This window comes from Lipophrys pholis (genome assembly GCF_963383615.2).
Source record: "Lipophrys pholis genome assembly, chromosome: 14".
Lineage (NCBI taxonomy): Eukaryota > Metazoa > Chordata > Actinopteri > Blenniiformes > Blenniidae > Lipophrys > Lipophrys pholis.
Genome location: NC_137633.1, coordinates 14316248 through 14342051, shown reverse-complemented (window position 1 = coordinate 14342051; position 25804 = coordinate 14316248). Strand labels below are relative to the sequence as shown.

At 40.5% G+C, this 25804-nt stretch overlaps 1 protein-coding gene across 1 annotated transcript; it reads left to right on the top strand.

The window, feature by feature from the left end:
• Positions 1 to 3025: 3025 nt before the first annotated feature.
• Positions 3026 to 19196, top strand: kcnk10b (potassium channel, subfamily K, member 10b; the record flags this gene model as incomplete). Its single annotated transcript, XM_080480675.1, has 7 exons — positions 3026 to 3080; positions 6230 to 6645; positions 14213 to 14330; positions 16323 to 16483; positions 17175 to 17367; positions 17447 to 17589; positions 18549 to 19196. 7 exons carry the CDS (start codon positions 3026 to 3028, stop codon positions 19194 to 19196), a joined length of 1734 nt encoding a protein of 577 aa, XP_080336801.1.
• Between the last annotated feature and the right edge of the window lie 6608 nt (positions 19197 to 25804).

Below are 25804 nucleotides of genomic sequence, written 5' to 3'. Positions count from 1 at the left end.
AAAGTGGCTAATTTTGGAAAACATTGCGCGATAGCAAATATAAATTATGATTCAGCTGGGTAGGTTGAACATAAAAACTTTTTGTCAACACAGTATTGTTACATCTGCCATGTTCCTTGTATTGTCTGATTGACCCTTTAACCCCTTACATCAGTTACCATTGAAAAGCAGTGAATTACTTGTGTTACAGACAACATTGTGCTTCAAATAATGTTTGCTGCCTATTTGACTTGTTTTTAGATTTGATTTCACTTACTTCAACGCATCAAGGGGTAATAAATATACTGTATGTTTCAAACTAAGATGGAATGTTAAATGTTGGAATATCAAAGCATTACATATATGTTCAAATTATCACTATATACCAAAGATGCAGTTTTTAATGTATAATCCATCTATCCATATTCTATACCGCTTTGTCCAATGTTGTATTGTGGGGTGCTGAAACTGGAAGGCAGGGTACAGCCTGAACAGGTCACCCGTCCCTAAACAGGACAAACATAGAGAGACATACAGTCTCACTCACACTCACATTCATAGCTAGGAGTGCTCGAGTCACCCCTCTAGTCAGTAATAGCTGGTGAAAACCTTTGCATGCACTGGGAGAACATGCAAACTGCACAGAAAAGGTTATAACGCACGACTGGGAGATTCTTGTTATGAGGTCAGAGTCCTAACCACTGCACCACTGCACCACATGCGACCCTTAACATATAATATAAAATCAACATTCAATCAGGAGTATTCACAGTATATTATTATTTTTTATGGAACTGTAAATATGATTCACACTAACTCATTAAGGCACTCATTTGAAAACAATTTATGTTTTATATTTTGTCATTTTGTCATTAAGGTAAACCCAAACCAAACTGTATTATCCATTAAAACATACAGTATAGCCGACTGAAAAAAAAATCCTCTCCCTATTATAGCAGTCACAAGTGGAACAACATAGAATTACAGCAATGTGAAATATCCTGTAGATCAAGTAAAAACAAAGTAGAAATATGTAAAAAAAAAAAAATGCATTTATGGGTTTAAGTCGATGCAAGAAATATTTTTTGATTGAATTAGATAAATAAAAGTATCACAATATATCAATTGAAGAAACTACAAAATATTATAAATATACCGAAGTGATACAGATGTGTCCTTCCTCGTTCCAATTAATCACTCCAGACTTTGTTAATTTTATGTGAGTTCAGATAGTGAGTGAGTTCATAATGGGCGGAGCTTGGGGCCTTTCGTCAAGCAACTACATGTTCTACCTCTTCCATCCTGCTTTATGTTGTGCAGGGTTGCGGAGCCAATCGCAGCTTATAGGCGAGATACACCCTGGACAGGTCGTCAGTGCATCATTGGACAAACACGAGAAGGGGCACTCGGTAGAGCGCATACCTTCGCCGATGCCACCTTGCAATGTTAAGGTTAAACGATGTTTACTGTTGGTCCCATTGTTTTGTGTTACTTGAATGCACTGTTAGAGTGAGCTGGCATGTGATTCACTGACAGTGGAGAAGGGGGGCGAGTTGGCAGTGTGCTAGCAGATGGTTAACAGCAGCTGCAGCCCTCCAGTGCATCTCCACGGCAACAGACACCGATCTCCTTTGATCTCCTTCATGAGGTGCTTCTCTTATTAGCTTTGTATGGGGCATTTGTTCACAGTTTAGGGGGATTCATTTGGAAACGTTTAGCCGTCAACGTCCCAAATTCCATTCGATTGGTCCATGGATGCCGACAAATCATCCCTGAAGACTTCATGCAATTCGAGTTAATAGTTCTTGCGAAAAGTTGGTAGAATACATACATACATACATACATACATACATACATACATACATACATACATACATACATACATACATACATACATACATACATACATACATACATACATACATACATACAGGCCTACCAAATGAAAGAATAAACAATTAAATGCACACAGATAAAAACATAATAAATAAATGCAGGAAAGAATACTAACCACTGCACTACCATGCCGTCATTATTATTATTATTATTATTATTATTATTATTATTATTATTATTATTATTATTATTATTATTATTATTATTATTATTATTATTATTCTTCTTCAGTCATTCGAGCATAAATAAACATGGTATAATCAAGATTCCAACTTCTGATCTTTGTCTAATTTCGCTTTATTCTCAGCCTTTTTTTCCTGGGACTAGTTGACTTTGGCCACATTATGATCTGATGCTCTTGCATGATGACTTACTCCACAGTGTGGAGCAACTGACCGGATGGAGGTGCAGACGTGTCTTTAACCATCGGAGCCCATAAATAATGCACTGTTTCCCACAAATGTGAATGATGTAATGGTTTAAGTCCGCCAATGATTTGGTGTGCATCTTTGACTTGCCATTCTGCGCCATGTGCTCATTCGCCGGCTGCCAAACGATGAGAGGATAATCCTAATAGGAGAAAATATAATACAAGAGTAAGTATTCAAAAATGAATTGGACGATTTAGTAAAGGCGTAGTTCATCATGAGATCGTTGGAATTTTTGAGTAAATGCAGGTGATTTAGTCCGCGTTACTGGAATATAAAGGGAGGAGAGAGCAGCGTTCCCCGTTGTTCTTACTGCCGGTGTAAGGCGTGCGTAAAGTTGGATCTTTAGCCACTCTCCGTTTACGTTAATGGACCGGACCACTTACGCGTGTGTGGCTGAGTGTGAGATGGGATGTGGTTTGGACCTCTGAGTGGTGCGACGGCTCTGTGAAAGGTGTCACAAGTATCTCAGTCCTTCAGACGAGCACCACGCGCGAGGTGGAGGGAGAAAAAAAAAAAAAGGAGGGGGGGAACCAGAAGGGCAGACAATGCGGCTTTACGATGCGTTTCTGTACAATTAACACCCACTTCCACAAAAAGAATGAGACGCAGAAGATGAGGACCGGGAAGATTTTTACGTGATTTCTCAATTCACGTTTTTTCCCCACCCCAAATCTCAAAGATTATATTTACTGGCGTTTTGATTCAGAACAAATTCAAAGATGAAATTTCCAATAGAAACACCGAGAAAACAAGTTAACTGGGACCCGGAGCAAGGTCAGTGATTTCTGCTTTCTTATTGTTTGATAACTTAGAATACGTAGTACTCTTAATCGTAGTAATTGCTTCTGGGGGAAACCTGAAGCGCAATCAATCGCACCAAAACCACATTTCACTCGTGACTCACTGAATCTTGCTTAATTATTTCGCAATTTCAGAAAATGCTCTCTATTTATGTCGCAGGTTTATTCATGCATTGTAAAATGACCATTGGAATTAGACAAAGAGATTGGGGGTATTTCTGTTCTCCATCCTTTCCTCTTGTAAGCAGCTGCGCTCGCTCAAGCGCGCACAAATCACCGGTGCACGCGGGTGCAAAGAAATCAAAATAAAAGCATTCGTTTATAGCCCGTGAAAAAATAAGAGAAAGGTAAAAAGTGCCTTTAAAGAGCGTCTCCCACAAAAAGAATACGCCCTCAGCTAAGTACTCGCCTATATCTGAAGTGTCTACCTTTTTTTTCAAAATCTGCAGAAACTGACTATATTGTTGTGACTAGATTATTGAAAATATCACCATCTGAGCACCAAGTATTCACACTTTATCAAAGTTTACAATGATCATCTTTCCAAAAGCAAAAAAACAAAAAAATATTTCGTGCCATGTCAGTTCGCCAACATATTGACCAATAACGATGACATGCTGTGTTTGCACATCTCATGACTAAGCCCCCCCCCCCCCCCCCCCCCCCTCTCTCTCTCTCTCTCTCTCTCTCTCTCTCTCTCGCTCTCTCTCTCTCTGCGTGTCCTCTTTGTCCCTTTTTGGGGAGAATATTCCTGGTCTTTTTAAGTTCACATCAAAACAAAATGTTCAGATTTTTGTCTAAAATACATGAACAGTGTTCCAAGTTCCGTTACACTTTTATTGTGGAATTTCTTTCTAGTTCACATTCAGACTGACTTGACGCTTCATTTGTAGGCTCAGCTGGTGAATCAAAAAGCCTGCAACCTGTCCAGTGCTGTGGGGAAGAACTGGGCTAAGACACAACCCAAGTCAACCCTAAAACATGTTTACTATTATTAGGAATAGTTTAGGTTTGTTCACCAGCGTGTGGAAAATGTGTTTGTCCAGCTAATTCACAGAAAACTCAACTGAAGCAAGTACCTTCCCATCACTTAACATTTCTATTGCAGTCGTTAAAACCCATCACCTTGCTTCAGTCGTGTTTCTTTGAGGAACGGCTCCATGGTGGACCACAAACATTTCCTTTGCTTCGGCCAGACATGATGGAAGCAGAGAGGAAGAGAGGGCTGAGTGGGAGCATTAGATACTATCAGAGGAAAAGCGTTGCTTTTCACTCAGGCCTTATTTAATTTGCAAAAATCAATGTAACGCTGTTTCAGTGGCTTGAAAGGGATTTTGTATTAATGGCACCCAGCCTGAGGAATCTGAAAATGGAAACCAAACAGTGTTCAGCGCCGCTTTGTTTTGGTTGTTTTTGACTTATCGGAGCTGATACTATTCCACAACATAGTTTGTTTCACTTAATCACCACAAGAAATGAAAAACAATCAACAACTGATGAGCCAGAAGATGCTCCCATGCTTTCCCGAAAATCAAAACAACAAATCCAATACAAAAACTAGCTGTTTTTAATTCTCTTCATGTTCTAAGAATAACATCCACCGTCTTGACAGGCCTAATTGAAAGTGGCTGCTTTGCACCTCCCTGTGCTTGTATCACTTTGCTGTTATTGATTCACTCATGATATAGGGATTAACTAACAAGATTCATAGCTCCTGGATCAGAGTATGAGACACTTCCTGGATGTCCTTGACTCATCAGGGTGGAGTGCGTGTGCATGCAAGTGAGTGTGCTTGTGTGTATGTGTATGTGTGTTTGTGTGTGTACATATTAGTGTGGGGGCATTTACATTTTGTGGAGCCTGTACCGCAAATGATTGTGTCTTATTAAAACAAAAGAGCGCCACCCTCAATCCAGCCCATTTTTTCATTTTCTCACCTGAGACGGGTTACATCATTATAGTCAACAGACCTCAGGGGGAATCCGTGCTATCCCATGTGAGGGGAGTGGCGGTGTGAAGGGTGAAGGCCAGAGCTCTGAAAAGCCGATGCAGTGTTTTATATAGATTAAAAGAATCTAAATTTGGCTGCCTCCTTGGTACAGTTCGCCTCAGGGCTGGCATGCTGTAACACCCATTATTATTATAAAACCTGTAGAGAAGACAACAACTGACAGTAGCACACACTGTATGTATTAATCACTTTTGTCATAAATATATGTTTTTTTTGTCCAGCTAATTCACAGAAAACTGAACAGAATCAAATACCTTCCCATCACTTAACATTTCTATTTCAGTCTTCAAACCCCGTCACCTTGCTTCAGTCGTGTTTCTTTGAGCAACCAAACCACCTTTATGGTGGACCACAAACATTTCCTTTGCGTCGGCAAGACATGATGGAGGCAGTGAGGAAGAGAGGGCTGAGAGCTCCCACTCTGCCCTCTCACATGTCACATCCTTGTGACTGTTTTAACCAGAAATTGTTTATTTAATGCTAATAAGTCTACAGTATTTTAAAAATACAATGTTTTTTTAAAGTTTCATACAGAATGCTGTATGCTTTAGCTGGAATGAACTTCTATTAATTCATGCAGAATCAGGATCCCTGTGCAGCTACAAAACAATGAAACGCCACAATAAATCTCATCTCTGTAAATGAACTCATATTATAGAGTAGATTGCATTTTCTTAATTTGTCGTCACACGTCACGGATCCACACAAATGACAGAGATATGAATCTGGAAATATGATAGTATATGAAAATGCAATCATTTTATGGATGATTATTTTCACAGTCCAAAGACTAAACGTAAGTTAAACTGAGGTCTTTAAATTGATTGGGCGTGTGACAGTATGTGGTTGTGGTTATCTTGTTGCTTGGCCCTGTGACGGACTGGCAATCTGTCCAAGGTGTGTGCTGTCTTTTGCTCCCTGTAAGCTTTGATTTAACTCTAATGGGTGGAAAAAAATGGATGGATGGACGGACGGACAACTTTTAGAACTTGCTATCATGATTCATCATTCTTTAGAAACAATTTACAGAAAAAAAAAAATTCATGATAAAAAGGTAAACAACCTAAACAAGGTGTATATTATTCATGTGTTTGCTTCTTTCTCTCTTCTAGTGGCGGTTCAGACCAACTTGGTCCCCCCCAAAAAGGTCCAGCCTGGCATGGTGAAGTCCACCCTCGTCCAGGCAAGCGTGGCCACCATGCAGAACCCCATGGGCTGCGACCCGAAGACCAACGGCCACTGTCCGCTGCCTCGCCTGTCCATCTCCTCCCGCTCCGCCAGCATGGTGGCCAGCATGGACACGAGCTGTGACGGCTCGACCGCGGCGCTGCACTCGGTGATGAAGTGGAAGACGGTGCTGGCTGTGTTCATCGTGGTCGTCCTCTACCTGGTTTGTGGGGGACTGGTATTCAAGGCCCTGGAGCAGCCGTTTGAAAGCGACAAGAAGACCAGCATCACCCAGGAGAAGGTGTCCTTCCTGAAAAAACATCCATGTGTCTCTCCTGAAGAGCTGGACGCGATCATCACGGTGAGCATTTGGAAGTGAAAGTATGGTGATTTTGTCAGACTTTCACAGCCTCGGAACAGCATATTGCATTTCAGGCATCTGGTTATCACGAACACATGAGCTTGTTAAGGAATAAGTGGATGAGAAAATGAGGTTGAAAAAGGAAAGTGATGAATGGCATTATGCTGTGTCATTTTAATCAATCGATAAGGGAAAAAAAGCCAGGAGTGACCTTTTTAGCAGCAGTTTTATAGATGATCACTACTATCAGGGGTAATTACGAGTTCAAGAGGTAATTAATTCTGGTTTCATTTGCAAGTGACATGATCCTGACAGACTTAAAATGCAATGCCTCAGGGGCAGATTGTCCTTTAGCAAAAGGGTTCTTCAAATACTGATTTAAAATATGTTTTATTTTGTGTCTGAATTGATCTAAAACCATTTTTTAAACAATATTTTTTTGTCACTGTTATATCTCCGTGGCTGCGAACGGCGACTCTCATGTTGATTAACCTTTAGAAGAGTATCACTATCAGTCATCTGTGGCTGCCCTGCGTGTCCTCTGTGCCGCTTTATGTTTTGTTTCACCTGTGTTTAGCAGCCTCTAGCTCCGATCACTTTCATGTCAACCATGTGGAAAAAAAGTGCTGATCTGTACCGGTCAGCCATGATATTATGACGACCTGCTGGTTGGTTCCTCTTTTGCTCTCCATAAACAACTATGAAGACTGTCATCCTCTATTCAACATTAACTTCAAACCCTCACAGTTGCCCATATCTCTATTTCTAAAACATCACATTTAAAAATGTGTGTTGCATTTGTTTGTGAAACTAATGAAAGAGTTAAAGAAGTCTTTTTTACACAGAAAAGTGCGTCAATAAATGACTAACAATCTGTAATTTCTCTCTTAAACAATGGTTGCGTAAAGAGGCTTAGTCTCTGACATTATCATTATGTCCTCTATACGTATTTGCACATATTCGGAATGTTACTCCTTCAGTTGGTATCTACTATAGATGCCCTTTATACATGTTTATGTGTGCTACAGTGTGTGGGTTGCATTCATCCACAAACTGACTCAAAGATCAAAGAATTTAAAAATCCTATATGAACTGAGTCCAGAAATGTATTTTGTTTAAAGACATCCATAGCTTTTTACATAACAGAACAATAAAATGTGATTATACAATGTCTTAACGTTATCAGAACAGCAAATAAATAGTGTGCAAAATAATACATTGACAGTAGAATCAGTCCCAATACAATGTAAGCTGTTATTCAAATTGTAGGATTGAGAGTTGCAATTGCTGTTACATTTGTAATATATGTATTTATCGGTGGGGATCAATAAAAAAATTAAATAATATCACAACCATCAAAGATGTATTAGTACTGTATGAACCTCCAGAGTGCAGCTTCAACAACACCCACACATTTTAAATAAGGAAACTCGCTCATGCCCATAACAGCACTGTTGCAGAAATATTAACTGCCAAAATGTGTCGGTGTTACCTTGCCATGTGATGTTGTTTTTATTTGAACGAAAAACAGAACCCAAGATTTTCAAAAAAAACATTTCGAAACTCTTTAACACCTTCACGTGAACCCATGAAGGATAAAAATCTGTTCTAGTTTTTATCCTGTGAAACAGGAAAAGCTAACATTGTAACTTGCATGTCGACCTCAGAACCGTTGAATGTTAAAAATACAACATTGAGCCTCAACGGTGGGATAGATTGTTTGACTTAAGCTTCCTATTTGCCGTTTTCTGCATTTTAACAACGGAGCTCGACCATCAGAATGACACAAAAGCACCATCACCTTGCAACTGAACTACAATTTCTCTTTATGGAGTCGGCTACTTTACAGCAAAGAGTGTTTCGACACTTCGCCGTGCTCTCTGGCATCCCACCTGGAATTATGGGTCAAGATTTAAGGTCACTCCATCAACCCGACACGTACAGCTGGAAGCCGGATTGGAGAATGATTTGAGATCTGTGGAGCCGGCTGAGTGGAGAGTTTGATTTGTGAGGAGATACAACGGTAGAAAAACTGCAAGCAAGATCAATCAGAGACTTTTCAAGTGGAGATTTTTTTTTTTTTTTTTTAGAAACACCATCAGATGAAACGATTTGAGTGACCCAAAACTGGAAACACAAACACCTTGTGAAATTAGCAGAAATCAGAGGAGCACTGCAAATAGTTATGACCTTCTGATACAGTTTACTAGAGTATAAAAATAACCTTGTTAAAATAACTTGCTTTCCAGGTTTTTCAGTGTCTCTCTCTCTCTCTCTCTCAGAGTAGGAAACACATGACCCACGTTGGTGCCACAGCGGGCCACTCTGATTGTCTTATGTTTAATGGAATCCAGAACAGTTGCCTTTTGTGTGTTTTTTCCAGTCAAGTGCTTTCATTTGATGTTGACATCCTCAACATTGCTCCAGTGAATACTGTCCTATCTATTTCTCCCCATCTCCACTCATATTTATGAAGTCTTTTAATCTCTCTCTGAAACACATCCCACCCCCCCTTGCTGAACTCAACCTTGAAGCCACATAAGTCCTGTCATGAGTTTATAAAAATCAATGGTTGTTTTTCTTGAGGAGATGTGGGAAACTAAAACCTTTACCGTGGTGTGCCGGGGGTCCAGAGGGAATCAATTATTCATAGCGCAGGCCAGCAGTCACACACCTCCCGCTGCTCCAAGCCGAAACACCAGCAGTAGCAGATGGTTCACGGAGACCGGTGTCCCCGGAATCACGAACAGATTAAACACATATGATCGCATGCTACGAAATCTTAGATATGAAAAGTCAAAGAGCTTAAAGTGAACTGTCTTAAATGGTGCATTACAGGAGCAGATTTGTGGTTTATGTGATGCTTTTCACAGCAAAGAACACGTTTTTTATTCCATATGGACTGATTAATCAGCCCGTTCAGCTTTTATCCATCCCTCCCTCATATGCACTACATTTGTGGACTGGGGGGGGGGGGGGGGGGGGGATACCTGAAAAAAAACTTATAGTAAGTACTGTATGCCACTCACAGAGAGATCCCGCAAACTTTGCATAGACATTACATAACTTGTTATTTTCAGATTTTAAATGGGAAATAAAGCCTGTATTGTTGTTTCCAGTCGTCGTGATAAGCTGCGGGTGCAGCGTCATAATTACTATCTATATTTTACAGTGGCGTTTTCTCAGCTGAGCCCTGTCAAGAAAACGAATTGGTGCTCGCCCCAAAAAGATAACGTTGATCTGTCATCCCACTGGTTATTTCAGCAATAAGTAAACAGACACCACAAATACCACGCCATGTGTAAAGCCCACATTGACAAACAACACAATTTCTCTTCTTGCCATCACAAAAATAAAAGGGCCTTTGGGACATGCTGCTTCACAAGTACTCCATCAAAAAGTCTGTCTGGGCCTTTAACAGGTTCCATTATGGGTCTGTTCATGCTGTGTCAAGCCGTCACTCAGTGGAAGATCTTCTGCGAGGACACAGCAGTGGTGACTCATTGTTGTCAAACTGTTTGGTGGAGGAGTTGACGGAAAAATGGCAACCTTGGGAGGCGCACACACGCGCGCGCTTGTGTGTGTGTGTGTCCATATATTTAAGAGGGAGCTCTTGTTCAGGCTTGCTGCTCAGCTTGTGTTGACTTAAATGTATGTCCATGCACGTCTGCTGACCTCGATGCGTCTGCTACAGTGTCCGTGTCGTCCGCCCACCCATTGCGAGCCCAATGAGATGGCAGACCTAATTGGCTTTCCTGGGGTCTTTATGATGACTCACACTGTGGCATGATGTGGAGCCGTGCTGTTACCGACACCCGTGCAGCCACGTTCGTTGAGGACGCACTCATGTATCATTAAGCTTTTGTACTACCTGCAGTAAACTGATGTAAGAACATGCAAAGAGCAGCGATGGAACAAAAATGTAATTACTTTATTTAAATAATGAAGTACTGAGTGATGCCTTCTCTTAGATGTATTTTCTATTATTTGATGAAAACAGACTTAAAAATGATGCAAGTTAAAAACATCTGAGTAGCATCAAAAGTACTGTGCTTTTTATTGTCAGGGGATTCCGCCAGGGAGTTGAGCAGTGATGAAGTGGTTTGCACTCTTCAATTCTTGCGATCTGTGGAGAGTTTGCATTTTGAGTGGGCTTTCTGTGGGTACTCCAGTCTCCTCCCATTCCAAATAACATAAGTTTGAGGTTTACCGGTGGGCATAAATTGCTTACAGGGATGAATATGAGTGTGTTTTGTTGATTTGAAAAAAAAAAATCAGATTGAGACTTTGTAACAAATAGACTATTTTCACAAGTTATTTTCTTTTTAATACTGAACACACAATTTACACAACAATTATTTATTAACTCCATCCGTCTTTTATACCTACTTTATACAATCAAGGCTAAAAACAAGCTGGGGTTGATCCCAACTGTCGACAGATGAAATACAGCCATTTTTTTTAACATCCAATAAGCTAAACAAGAATTTCTTTGGACTGTGGGGAGAAGCCAGAGTACTCAGACAAAACCTACACATGCTCAGGAGGAACCCGCAAACACTGCACAGAAAAGTCTTGCACCTGTAATTGAACCAGGATGTCCATACTCCTACTTCATTTGACTTCAATTCGATTTTTGTTTATTCATTCTGTAAACACAAGTTCCTTGAATGTAACTGAATACTTCAATCTGACTGCTTGTTTCGTAGCAAAAATTTAAACAAGCCAGATGTGTTTCTAGACCAGTAAACAAAGATAATGTATAAATACAAACAAAAGATAGATAAATAAATATTTTCAAAAAAGAACATCGTCTTCATGCTTTTCAAGCCACGACAGAGCAACATCGGGCTGCTGCATTTGGGGGATTCCCGACATACTGTATTGTTATTGTTGTAGACGGTGTCTAAGGTAAATGCTGCTCGTACATTGTCACTGATATTAAACGATGTCGACACTGTTGCTATGCCTCTGCTTGCAGTGATGCACCACAGTCCTCCTATACGGCAAGCCTTAGGGCTTCAAGGTGGTTCAGATAAATCTAGGATCTTTTACTGATGTGCAAAGTGCTGCATAGAGAGGTGCTTGGCACTGTACCACAACGAGGTTGGGTGAAGGAGAGAGTGATGCGCCCTGCTGGCTGGATCAGTGCAGCCGCCTGCTGTGGGGTAGAAAGGCACACTGGGAGGATAAAAAAAATCTGCAGTGAGTTTGTCGTGTCTCTAATGATCCTGCGGTGGAGGAAGTGAAAACACATTAGCTAAGAGGGCTCATGACTTGGCATCGATGCACATCTCCAGGAATGTCTGCGGGCCGATTCTTAAGGCTAACCCGAAATCAAAATAGAAGAGAACTCGATGTGTGAGGGAAAAAAAAAAAAAAAAATGAAGAAGCACCATTTGTCTCGATAACAGACATCGCAAAGTCACCAGACTCGTGTCTCGAATCCGCACGTGTGAAAGCAGGATTTTTCACATCTCTCATGCAGCATGAACTTGGCTGTGAAAGAGGCAAGAGACAAAAATAGATCCCCTCATAAAGAATTCAGATACATTGTGCAGCTAAATATAGCCCTCCCCTGACTCCAGAATTAGGCTATTTGCAGTTCATTATATAATTGCCACTTTGATATTACCCCCAATAAATTTGCTGCGTCCATTAAAACCTATGAAATAGCATTATTGCAATCAGCTAATGTTAGATATAAAATGTGGCTCCATTAGGGGAGGGTGGGGCAGGCTGGGTGAAGCTGAGGTAATCACATGTAAGATTGTGAGTAGGCATGTGCAGCGATGTGTTTAGAAGTGGTCCTGCACTCTCTGTCTGCTTTGAAATGTGTGTCACGAGAGTTAATACATATTTTATCATTTGAGCCTCTCTGGAGAAATAGTAGGGTTGCTTTGAATGGGGAAACTCCATTAAAGCTTAAACCTTACATCCTTAAAGATGTTTGGTAGAAACGGCAGTATTCCTTATCTACGGGATTCATTCAGTGACTTGCATGCCAGTTAAACCAATGTCTGTTTTCTTTTAACCTAGAGGCTACATATATCAAAATTTTAAAGTTGATAAAAAACGGAATTAGAGGCAACACACCCAAGTGCATTAACAGTTCCATGTTGACCGCAGGAGTGCATCGATGAGAATAATGATGTAGTAAAGGTTTTCTCAACGTTAGACAAGCTGGGACTAAAGAAGGGCTGAGGGACCAAAGAAAAGGACTGACTCTGACGAAGAAGAGAGCCGCATGTTTATTAATTCTATGACAACTGTAAACAAATGCAGACTGGGCTGAGTGTAGAGACTGAGGAATATCTACACAAGGTGCTCTGTGTGTTTGTGCGCACACAAATGTTTGTATCCGCAGGACGAGTGTAACAGTCACCATGGTTTGATTTCATGCATTTTTTATATTCATATCTAAATATTAATACTGAAATTCCGAGTAAACACGAAAAGACCATCTGGCGGACCTGGTGTCTTCAAAACTTAACTGTCCAACAGGATAAGATAAGGCATAGTCAGATATCTTATAAAGGTCACAAGGGAACACATACCTGGCTTTTATTTCTAGTTTTATTTTACCTAAAAGAACCCAGACACACATTTCTGTGGATGGATGCATGGAATCTTCAATCTCTTTTGACATTCCATGGGGCACACGTTAAAATATATGGACTACAATAAATTATATTCTATGTTGGTTCCCTTTTTGTCATATCTCACACCATTGTGCTGTGATATCCTCCACCATTTAATACAATTATGTGATATTATGAAGTTATTCGCTAATGCAATCAGTGGAAAAGTAGATTATCTAAGATGTCAGAATCCGAATCTGATATATCAGATGTTTTGTATGTTTAGAATTCGTCTCAGGCACAAATGCAGCTCTTGAAAACCTGCACCTTGAATTGCATCGACTGGGTGGAGGAGAAAGGGCAACAACAGGAAGAAATGCAGAAGTGATCAAATATGATTACTTTCACAGAAGAGTTCAACTTTGTGTATTTAGCCAAGCTGAAAAGATGAAAGTATATGGATGCATTACCAACTGCATTTTGACACACAGTTAAATTTCTACTCATATACGATAACAGTCGGGCAATTCAATGAGTTGTAATTCACATGTCACTCCCATGTCTGTGTTATTCTTTTACGATTCTTTGCACTCGCCTCCATTTTCAAGCCCGTCTTTTGATTTTTTCCCCGCTTCACATTTTCTTTGTACTCAGGTGGTTTCCTCCACCGCTGATGCTGTGTATAGTCTCACTCCATTTATCCTCAGTTACCTCAGGAGTGTTACACAATCAGTGGCAGGGGGCACACATGAATACATAAACGCACGCAATGCACTGACATACGCAGACACGTAGGTAAAGAGTTTGTTTATTACTCTCTCTTAGATCAGAGCAAACATTTTGGCATCAGCCAAGCTGGTACACAATCAAAAAGCTAGGTGCTATTAAACTGTTTTTCTATTTAAGGGTGTCTCTCCATATGCTTTTACTGCTAAATCAGGTCATTTCGTTTTGTCCCTATAACGCCTAAATATTTCTGTTTCCAGCATGCTATAGATGCTGCCAGTGCAGGAGTGAGGCCTATTGGGGACACTTCCTACAATTCCAGTTATTGGGACCTGGGCAGTTCCTTCTTCTTCGCGGGAACGGTCATTACAACCATAGGTAAATGTTCGACCTGAAGCTTCTTGATGATAATGATGATGTTTGGGCCATTGTTTGACTTTACTGCCACGTTTTGACAAATCAAACGTGGGAAAGGGGGTCCGCAGCTTTTCTCTGAGGCAGTCTCAAAGGTGTCCAGGAGGAAAAATAATGGGAGACACTATTTTAAGTAATTCCCTCTTTATTCCTCTGGATGCCAGTAACAATGTTTTACTTCAGTACACTGTAAGTGATGAAGTATCATTTCTCAACCTGATTTTTTTGTTAAAAACGGTTAACTATGCTGGTTGAAGTGCTATGAAATAGGAAGCAAAATGACGTGGTCATCCAGATGAAGAAAAGAGGAAGGTGGAAAAGTATGTAAGGATGAAGGCAGAATGAATATTTAAAGAGCAGAAAGTACAGATTGATCTCTGCTGGAAATACGAGGGTGGAAATATAATTGGACAAATGCGGTGACGTCAGTGTTGCAGCTCAGCCGATTCTGACCGCGTGGGAAGGAGGAATAATGAGAACAATTTAGCAGCAGATTTTGTGCTTTTTTTTTTTTTTTTGCTGCTGCTGCATTTGAAATAGGCAGATTTTTCTCAGATCATGAAGATGAACCATTTCTTTTAACCCCTCGTCTTCTGTTTGATCCTTAAACTAAACCAACATCGCTGAGCTTAAAAAGTCTCCGTGTGCAAAGAAAGATTTAACATTTCCAGAGAGATCAGAAGATTGTGTTGCCTGGATGTGATAAGATACCCTGAAAGACACAGACTAGGAAATTTCCATCTTCACTCTCTTGCATAATTGAGCAGGAGGGGTCAGGTAATTAGAATTTAGTCTCATGGTGATTAGTGGAAATGACTTTAAATGGCTCAATTTACAAGTCCCGAGTCATGTTTATCAATCAATCTGACTTTGTTTATAAAGCACTTTTTGTAGGAACAGAATGCGAACCATAAAAAGTGAGCCCTTTTTTTGTTGCTTCTTTGTCTTCCTGTGGGTTTTTACAAAATGGCTTTGTGCTCATACAGCGGTGCTAAATGATGCAAAGCTCACACACTGTGGGGATTAACAACCGTTCTCATAAAAACGTTTGGAAAGAAGACATGTCATTTTTCTTCAGCCTATCTCAAAATGCCGCATTCCCTCCCCTGTAAGGCATTTGTTGCTTTTGCAGCCTGGTTGTGAAATTAATCTTTTTTTTCTTTTTCTGATCGCAGTTCTTTCAAAAATGAACGCAAAGAGACATTTGTTGCACAGCAGCTTTGATCATATGAGACCAGTCAATTCGCCTTCATTTACGAGAGACATGCTGCGGAATAAAGGTTTCTGTTCCTTCTGTGAACTGCATTTACCTTCATGTGGGAGCCTCGACAAACACGATGTTCTCGGCCTCTCATTAGTGCAGAGTGCCAAGGATTTTCAGTGGTTTTATTAACTTCAGAATGAGGAATTAATGACAAAAACCACAAAAAAATTACAATGCAGGATTCATTCTTTCCACTCTTTTGGATGAAAACGTAGACTATGTGATATTCATGATACAAACTTTTTAATGATGTGAGAAAACTGCAAGAACATCATGAGCAAGTGAGAGAGAAATGAAAGTGAACATGCCAGTGAACGGACGGATGGTAAAATATTCTGCTCGCCGCTTCTCATCTTTACAAATGTTTCGGAGTCTCATGGACCAATTTATGCTCATATATTGTCATTAGAAATGTAATTTTCTTTACTGGGAACCCAATTACTGTCTGCATGGGCTTGTTTACCTCAGACCCTTGCCCTAGGAACTCAGGGGTATTGCATAAGGGTTTCAATTGATTATGTTGCGTAAGGAAGCCCTGATTGCCCTCTGCTTCTCGTCTTACCCACCACCTCTTCATGGCACTGCGCTGTGTCTTTATTTTTGTCACTAATCTCATGTTCTCTCATTCATCCCCCTCCCCCCCCCCCCCCCCATCTTCTCCGCTCCTTATCCTGCGCCACATGTCTCAACAGGTTATGGAAACATTGCTCCAAGCACAGAAGGCGGGAAAATCTTCTGCATCCTTTATGCCATATTTGGCATCCCTCTTTTTGGCTTCCTGCTGGCGGGGATCGGAGACCAGTTGGGGACTATATTTGTGAAAAGCATCTTGAGGGTTGAGAGGATATTCAGGGTGAGCTTCAAATACTACACCGCATTGTGAAAAATGTGAGAATCATCAGGATTTTGTGAGTCTTTCAAATATTTTTAACAGCATTTTCATAGTGTGATATGTGATGACAGAAGGGAAGGGAGTAGTTTTGGTGAACAGATGGACGAGGGGGGACAAGGGGAAGAGCTAAAAATGGAAAGAAACCAGATTAAAAAAAAAAAAAAAAAAAGAATCTGGGGGAAAAAAATGGTAATTTCATTTTAACACAAAGTTTCACAACTTTTTCAGTAGAACATAGGTGATATAGATGTGATGATGAAAATGAAATGTGGGATCATTATCAAGGGTGGCAGATATGTTGGTGACAGAGACTTCAGCTGTTATCGATATAATTTAAACCTTAAGGAAAGTCCCAGATGTAAGCATTTATTCACAATGTAATACTCATAAGGTAAACATAAGCTGTGTGATAACAGCTCTATTTCATGTTTCTTAGTTCCGTTTACTGGTGATGTACCATTAATCACTTTGCAGAAATGTTTATAGTAAAACATTTAGATTCCTTCCATCCCACCAAGCAAATAATACCTTGGGTATATTTACTAATATCTACTTGATAGGAATTTAATGAGGGCGGATTGTCACTGTTTATTCCCACTGTCACAGTTTGATGATCTTCATTAGTCACGTGTTCTCCTGTTTATCTCCTCAGCAAAAACACAAACAGATCAGCCAAACAAAGATCAGGGTGACCTCCGTCATCCTGTTCATCCTGGCCGGCTGCATCGTCTTCGTCACCATCCCTGCTGTCATCTTCAAACACATCGAAGGCTGGACAACTCTCGAGGCCATCTACTTCGTTGTGATCACTCTCACCACAGTGGGAATAGGAGACTACGTGGCAGGTAGAACTACGAAGTTAGTGTAATCAGTGTTTTTCAAAGACACGTTTCTGATCACTGCTTATCATCCCTCCTTCCCCAGGTGGGAATCGTACCATCGACTACATGAAGTGGTACAAACCTCTGGTGTGGTTCTGGATCCTTGTGGGTTTAGCGTACTTTGCGGCCGTCCTCAGCATGATTGGAGACTGGCTGCGAGCGCTTTCTAAAAAGACCAAAGAGGAGGTGGGGTTCATTTGATTATATCGGCCAGGATTATATAAGACGACAACTAAATAAAATGTCACTCACTCATTGCCTCCGCTTTTCCGTCTGCCTGCTCGCTTTGTTTTTAGTTATTAAGTGATTTCTGGACCATGTTAGAAAGGTCTGTCACGGAGTACTATTGCTTTAAATGCTTAATATATCACTGCGTGTCATCAATTTATCCGGTCTATTAATCCTCTTCGAAGAATTTTTTTTTTTATGCCATAATATTCTTTCTTTGATAATGAATTCCTGTCTTTTACATGTGGATTGAACAAAAAAAAGTTTCATAGGAGTACATAACATGGGAACTTTAAATAACCAAGTTAATTTCTACTTGTTTACTGATGGGATATTCAGCTAAAAGTCATTTATTGTGATATTTTAGAGGTTCATTGCAAAAATAATACAATATAATGGGAGAAAAACTAATTTCCTGATGTGTTTACATAATTATTTGATTTATTAAACATACTTTTAAATATTTTGATATTTTGGTGTTTAAGTAATTTACATTTTTTTGGATACTTTATTTCTTATAAGTCATAAAAATTATGGGATCAGAATATTATTTCAATCTTTTAAGTTAAAGTTAAAAAACAAGTGGAAGTTATGAGTGGGTTACATGTCAGTGTAGCGCTCTCACTTCACAGTGAGATTATCACTGGTTTGAGACCAGGCTCGGAGGAATTTCGACGGAGGGTTTGCACATCCTCTCTGTGTGTGCATGCTTGTGGTAATACAGTTCTGTTCGTAAACATACATCTGAGGCCAATCTGTGACTATAGATAACTGACAGAATATGTATACTATGTAATATGGACACTTAACTGCAGGCTCTCCATCATATTACTGGGTACATATCAGTAAGGAGCTAGACTGAAACTTCACACATGGTTTTCTTGCCTTATGTTTTATTTATTGTACTTTTATCGTAGGTGGGGGAGTTCAAGGCTCACGCAGTGGAGTGGAAAGCCAATGTTCGGGCAGAGTTTCGTGAAACTCGGCGACGCCTGAGCGTGGAGATCCATGACAAGCTCCAGAGGGCTGCCACCATCCGCAGCATGGAGCGCCGTCAGCTGGGCCTGGAGCAGCGAGCTCACTCCCTCGACATGCTGTCACCCGAGAAACGGGCCATGTTTGCCAGTCTGGATGCCGGCCGTTTCAAAACTTCCTCCCAGGAGAGCATCGACACCAAGCTCAACAACCTGAGGCTGAAGGGCGCCTGCGAGATGTATGACCACCGGGGGAGTGAACAAACGCCAGAGACTGCCTCCTCTTCGGAGGAGAACCTCTTCAACCTCCGCTTTGGATCCCTCACCAAACTCGGCAGACGCAACAGAAATCGTGAGCTGAGGAGGAATATTACCGAGGACGTTCGACGGGCCAGTGTCGGCATGAACAATGGCAGCAAGATGCTGGGGGAGGAGAGGACGGAGGAAGAGGAGGATGGGGAGCCCGATGAGGGAAGCGGGGAAAGAAAAGAGGGAAACACCAGTCTGACAAACCTGTCGCAGTACGCGACGGAGCGCGCCAAGTTGAATGGCTTCATACCAGAACAGGCCAAAGACAGAGAGAGTGATTAAGGAATCGAACTGAAGAAAAGCCACAGACAGACGAGGAGTGCAGAGGCACACAGAGAACGGATCTCAGACACGAGTGCACGTCCTTAGAGATGTCAAGAAATGTGCCTTTCTGCTTCCTATGCTTGGATTGGAACTGTTCCCAGGACACATGCATCGTGCCATAGCCGTGGGAAGAAAATATTTTGCCAAAAATGAATAAAAAACTGAAGCTGAAGAAGAGACTGTAGTCAAAATACCTCATTACAGATGTTGCTCTGAAATGGGGCTCGTTAGAATCTCAGCCCTCCAGGCTCTCCTGAGACACTTGGGCGACGGCCATCTGTTCATGCTGAATCTTATTTTTTGATAATGTGGGCAGGACAGCCAGGGAGCTTCACTCATGTCACCCTTGTTCAGAAACATCATCGATTATCCATTTGCCATCTCATACTGCGGGAGCTATTTTTATCCCAGCAGCCTGCTCCAAAAGGACCTCGACATTTAATGAATGGAGAGTGGGAGGATGTGTCTTCCATTGGATCAATATAAACAACGCGAGTATTTACCTAGGCGACATGTACAACTATTCTCTACAATGTATGTGGCATTGATTATGTAAACGGACAAATCTTAATGCATGGTTTTTGAGACACAACCATAGCCGATATCTGGTATTAACCCACTTGACAGCTCGGAGTCACTGCTGTAATTACGTCTCTTCTTGAGTAGAATGAATTGTTGGGCTTTCATTCATATTTTTCTGGCTCATCTGCAGGTCACAACATGTGTTTCTGGACTGTTTTCTTAATTGTATATTAACGGAGGGATACACACAAAGCGGCACACAAAGATTGTCTGTCATGTTGAACACAATTTCCAAACTTTTTTCAAGTTTTGTACATTATATTTACATTACCACCAACATTTTGAGTGTGCCTCAATGAATGTGACAATATCATTTTGGATTCACCGAACATGTTTTGCTGTTATGTTTACTACTTTTTTTAACATCAGCCAAGCTGCCCTGTAAAATAGAACTTAAATAACTTCGTTTTTGCTTTTGCTCGGTTTTTCTAAGACTAACATTGCGGCTATGGACATCTTCACTCTTAATATTTTCTTGTAGCTGCTAGAGGTTTTACTCACAGAAATGTTTCACACCTGACCCACTATTTGCATTTACAAACTGGTACTAATAACCACGACTCAAAGATGATACTTTTAGTTTTACAGTAATTTTTATATGTATCACTGGCATGCTTTCAATGCATTTTCCAAGGGGAATAACACACAGTTGTTCCACACACCTGCTTATCTGATGGTGATGATATCACCTTTCCATGACCATGACCTGTGACATGTTAAGCAACTGTTTGTTGTGTACAGTTTATTTTATGAAGAGATCACAATAAATGTAGTGAGTGCCTTTTCCAGGTAATAAATATGATTCAAGAAGTCAAACTGGTAACGACTAGTAGCGTTGAATTATTCATGCCACAGACACATATTTTATTTTCTTACATAAAGGACATTCCTTATTGTATGGACCCTCTACAAAAGTACTGACCCGACAAGGATTTATAATTGGCTGCATGGTAGTTTAGGGATAGCATTTGCAATGTGAGCTAGCGTGTACAATAACTTCCTCCAACAATCCAACAACACATTTAAGTTTGTCGTATTATGTTAAACCCGGAGTCAAAGCATAAGCTGGAGATGTGAGATGTGGCGGTGAGAGAATATGTGATGATCGTACAATGGAAAATACTTGATATTATTATAATTGAGATCCTTATATTAACTCAACGGGGGAATTGTTAATAATAGTGTAAACATAGTAATTTACAGAAATAGATTAACATATATAAGATCTAAAATTAGTCATTGTCACAATATACACACTTTTCGGATAAATTGTACTTGTCAGAATAGTTTTAAAGCACCACACGTTTCATTTCTACTTACGTATAATTCTGAACAAAAAAAAGGTTTTTTTTCCCGCCGTTACTTTGTTCTTAAAGCTACCTCTTACCTTTACCTTTATTCTATCTGTATTAAAATAATCGCACTATTTGGCAGAGAGACTTGTGCCCGAGGCTCCGCATGCTGTCACATGCGCCACAACAGCAGGAAGGAAAAGCATGTGACATCAACAACAACACCGATGTTCTTTTGGGACCCAGTATGACAAACTTTCTGCTGCAGCCACTCACATCCAGCTTCAAATGCTTTCCGCTGATTGGCTTTCAGTGTCACGAAACAACATCTTTTATTTCCAAAAAAGAGGACACCTGGCCCAGTTTTGTAAACCACACTCAATGTTTCAACAAACATGCCTTATAATTGTAATTTACTTAAAGTATGCCTTCCCGGTATGGACTGAAAAATCTCTTTATAGCCACCTCCTCTCTCAGACCACCTGTACAGATCCCACCTCCGCCTCCCACAATGTCGCTAACCTTTCGAATGAATCTGTTCAGTCTTTTGGTGTCGACCACCCTCAGCCAGCTGCTCTGATAACAAGTGAAAACCAGTCAATACCAATACTTGAAAAAGGCCTCATGTGTTCAGAGGAAGCAGATTATATAAGTTGATACCTCGGAAAGGATTGTAAGATATGTTTGAAATTCAATACCTGTCTCGGGTGTACCGTGTCCTTCAGCCTTAGATACTCAAGCATTTCAGGGCTTAAACTCTTTTTGTAACATGCTTTGACCATTCAGCTCTGAAATCCAGAGATGTCCCAAATCAATAATAAACGTATTCAAATGTTCTGAAAAACACAGGAAAAAAAAAAAAAAAAAAAAAAGAGAGAATAAGTGATGCCATGGAAACAAGACGAACTACAAAACAGAGACTCATTTTTTTTGGCAGAATAATGTAGGAAAAGATATAAAAGTGGCAATATGTGTATGCAAACAGCCTACGCTTCACATATTCAGGTCAACTGGATGGTATTTTTCCTTTTCAATGCCTATCACTTGTTTTTCCAAATATCTGGAGCCACATCGATGTTTGCAGATTGTATCTCTCTAGTTTTTGAGCCAAACCCAAAGCACAGGCTGCCTGCGAGGAACAGTGGCTCTTGGAAGGCCACTGAAGAGAAACGGGGATCATGCACCTTTTGTTGAATCACTTGCAATAAACCAGAGTGGGCAGAGTTTTCAATTCAATTTTTTTTTTTTTTAGATAACTGAATTGATTCCCTTCTTTAGGCCATTTTTCGGGCGAATGACCTATCGTTAGCAGCCACACAGAGCAGCACTCAGGCAGAGTTCCACAGAGGAAACCCACACACACACAGGGAGAACATGCAAACTCCACACCCTAACCCTCGGCTGGATTTGGACCCCCGCTCCACCGTACAGTGCACTTCGACTCATCATGTCGGCACAGTAGGTACTTTCAATGCAAGCACACTCCATATCAAAGCCTATTAAGTGATTACAAGTTATAAATCTCAAGTAAATAAAACTAATAAAACACATTTTCAAACACCACATAAAGCAGAACCACCCAATCTCTTTCATTCCCTTCACAGGCCTTTCAAAATTTACACCGAGCCATTGTTAAATATAAACTATATCACCGAGCACTTGCCTCGAAGCAGCTTTTAGGTAATTAAAAGACAGACATAGGCATTACGTAACCGTTTCATGGCGTGTTTCTGAGTGCAGGAGCCCAAGGTCTCCATCCGCGCATGTCTACCTCGGAGTCACGTTCGCCCAATAAACAGGTGAAGCTGACAGCATCAGAAAATAAATTATCCAGGGAGGCAAGGAGGACAGTAAAGGGAGGGGAATACTCTCTCTCTCTCTCTCTCTCTCTCTTTCTCTCTCTCTCTGTGTGTGTGTGTGTGTGTGTGTGTGTGTGTGTGTGTGTGTGTGTGTGTGTGTGTGTGTGTGTGTGTGTGTGTGTGTGTGTGTGTGTGTGTGTGTGTGTGTGTGTGTGTGTGTGTGTGTGTGTGTGTGTGTGTGTGTGTGGTTTTCGCCCAAGGTGAAAGTGGCCATAACCCGCTCCGCCTCCCTCTTTGCTTTTCTGGTTTTATATCTTTACCTTCCCACATGTGTGTATTTTCTGTATGTGTGTGTTTCTTATTAGCTTACATGCTCTTGTAATAGGCAGTTAGATAATTTCAAATGTGTGGATGAAGCTGGCAGAGAATATTCTGATCGGCTCAGGAAATCTGTTGCTGAAAATGTTCGCCAAGGATCAAAATGTACCCTGCAGTGAAATTCACAGATCTGACTGATCAAGGATTAAAAAAATAAAAAATAAATCCTTTCGCTTTGTTATCTATAGAATTGGCTTTCAGAAAATAGAAGATGAATGTTGGATAGAAACATCTTGACATTTGTCAGTGTCTGCAGTGTATGACAGTCCCATAAAACACTGAATACACACTTAAAAACTCAAAATCATTGCGTTCACCTCCACCATTATGCAGGTAAGCAGAAGTTTAACATTGTGCTATGCATTGTGTATTAATTTGTAAAGATGGATTTAACGAGAAAGAGAAAGCTGTTAAAACTAGTAACTGTAACTTTGCAACCTTGATACGTGATCTTTTTTGCTGTATGGGAAAATTGTAACGTTCAACTGGGAGCCAAGTGTAGAATATAATGAGAACCTGAGAGGAAGTCCAGGCCATACAGAAAAGGAAATAAAAAAAAATCCAGCCAAAACAAAGAGAGGCAAAGAAAATAGTCCAAGAGAATAATCAGAAAAGAACATGAATATAGAGAATAGCTGGAAAGCAATTCTCTATATGCTGACACAAGGGTTTGGAGAGACACTCCAGCAACTGGGAGCTGCAAGCAGGTGATCTCAATCAGCAGAGGTTACACAGGATGTGTCAAACTGCGAGTGTTTTTATTGGCACTTTGTTTTTGTGCAGTTTCAATTTACACTTGTAAATTAGACGAACGAGTTTGTTCAACAGCAGAGACCAGGTGTTTATCTAATTCTGAGGTCACTCATCTGAGCTTCATGTGAAAAGAGTCGGACCCTTTGGCTAAAGATAATGACAGAGATTATTTCTAGTCTGAAAGCTATTTTGGTGAGGAAAAAGTGTTTCTTATGACTCAGGTCTTTGTCTTGGCTCTCTGACGAATGAGAATATCTTAACAGATGTCATTAATCAAAGGGAAATGCATTAAGAGTGTGTGCAAAAGGCCTTGAGGGCTTGTCTCATTTGTGTCGGTTGATACATGCATCTATCTGCACATCCATCTTCTATGCTTTATCGTGTGCAGGGTCGCAGGCGCCATGGACAAGTTGCCAGTCCATCACGGGGGAAAACAACGAGATGGTCACATGAATGTTTTTGGACAGTGGAGGGACACTGGAGACCAGTGATCAAGGGTGAGTTTCAACCCACGACCCACCTCGACAAGTCAAGAGGGCCAACCATTACATCACCGCTTCTACTGCTGCTGGCTTGACACAAAAATAATTCATATCTTGTTGTGAACATTGCAGCCCGATTTCATCTCAGTGAGACTGGACAATTCCCAAATCTTCCCTAAGGCTTAGAGCAAAAAACAAACAAACCCCAAAACAAACAAACACAAAAAAAAAAGTTCCCATTTTTGGGATGAATTGTTGAATTATTTTCTGAGAGAAAAACATTTCTAAAGCCTGTCGCTTTCGGAAACAAGATATTTGTACTCTTTAACACACTTGTTTAATACTTTTTATCTCGAAGTAGCTGAATAGTATTTCTTGTTCAGTTTTTGGTGACAGTATTGCATTTTGTTCTGTACTTTCACTGAAACAGTGCAAGTCTCCAGTGGACAAAGGACAAAACGTGGTTACCTTTATTGGCAAAAGTGCAGTTACTGTCCAGCTGTGGACTGTATGTTTGAAACCTTTACTTTCGATGTCGTACTTGGTCGGAAACTGAATAATTATATCTCTTCCAGTTCAACCATCCTCATGTAAGCAGAGCCTAAAGACAGGCTAAAATCCTGCTGTCGGAGACTTAGAATGGCAGAATCAGAGAAACACAAAATAGCAAGTGAGTGAAGATTTTATTAGACAATTTCTGTGATAACTTTATCCTCTGGAGAGTGACACTTCCCTCCAGATATTTATCATAATTTCTTTGTTGCAACCTTCATTCCAGGGGAGCAATCAAGAGTCTACTGTCATATCCGTGTTTGAGAGACCCACGTTGCGCAGAGTAACTGGTACAAAAAATTCAAACATTGAATGAGATGAGTCACAAACAAGCAGTAGATATGAAGATGATCGTAGCATCGGAGAAGTTGACAAAATGTGCTTTTCCTTCTATTTTCGCTCCTGCCGTGAGTCTGTTCAGTGTGATCAGTAATCAGTCAGACTGATCTCACCTGAGCGGCTCTCCTGGGAGTCGATAAAAGCTCCTTCTCTTCAAGGTCTCCGTGGTTAGATTGGCTTCGGTTTGAGTGCTGTTAGATCAGAAGCTTTAAAAAAACAAAACAGATGACACCTAAAACGTCAAAACTGTGGCTTAATAGAAGCACAATATTTTCTCCCTTTTGTCAGATGAACTTTGTGATTTGGGAAGTTTTTTGGGGGAAAAAGACTGAACATATTAGATCTTTTTCGGGCTGTATTCCCTTCATTCGGTTGTGGGATGAACTCTG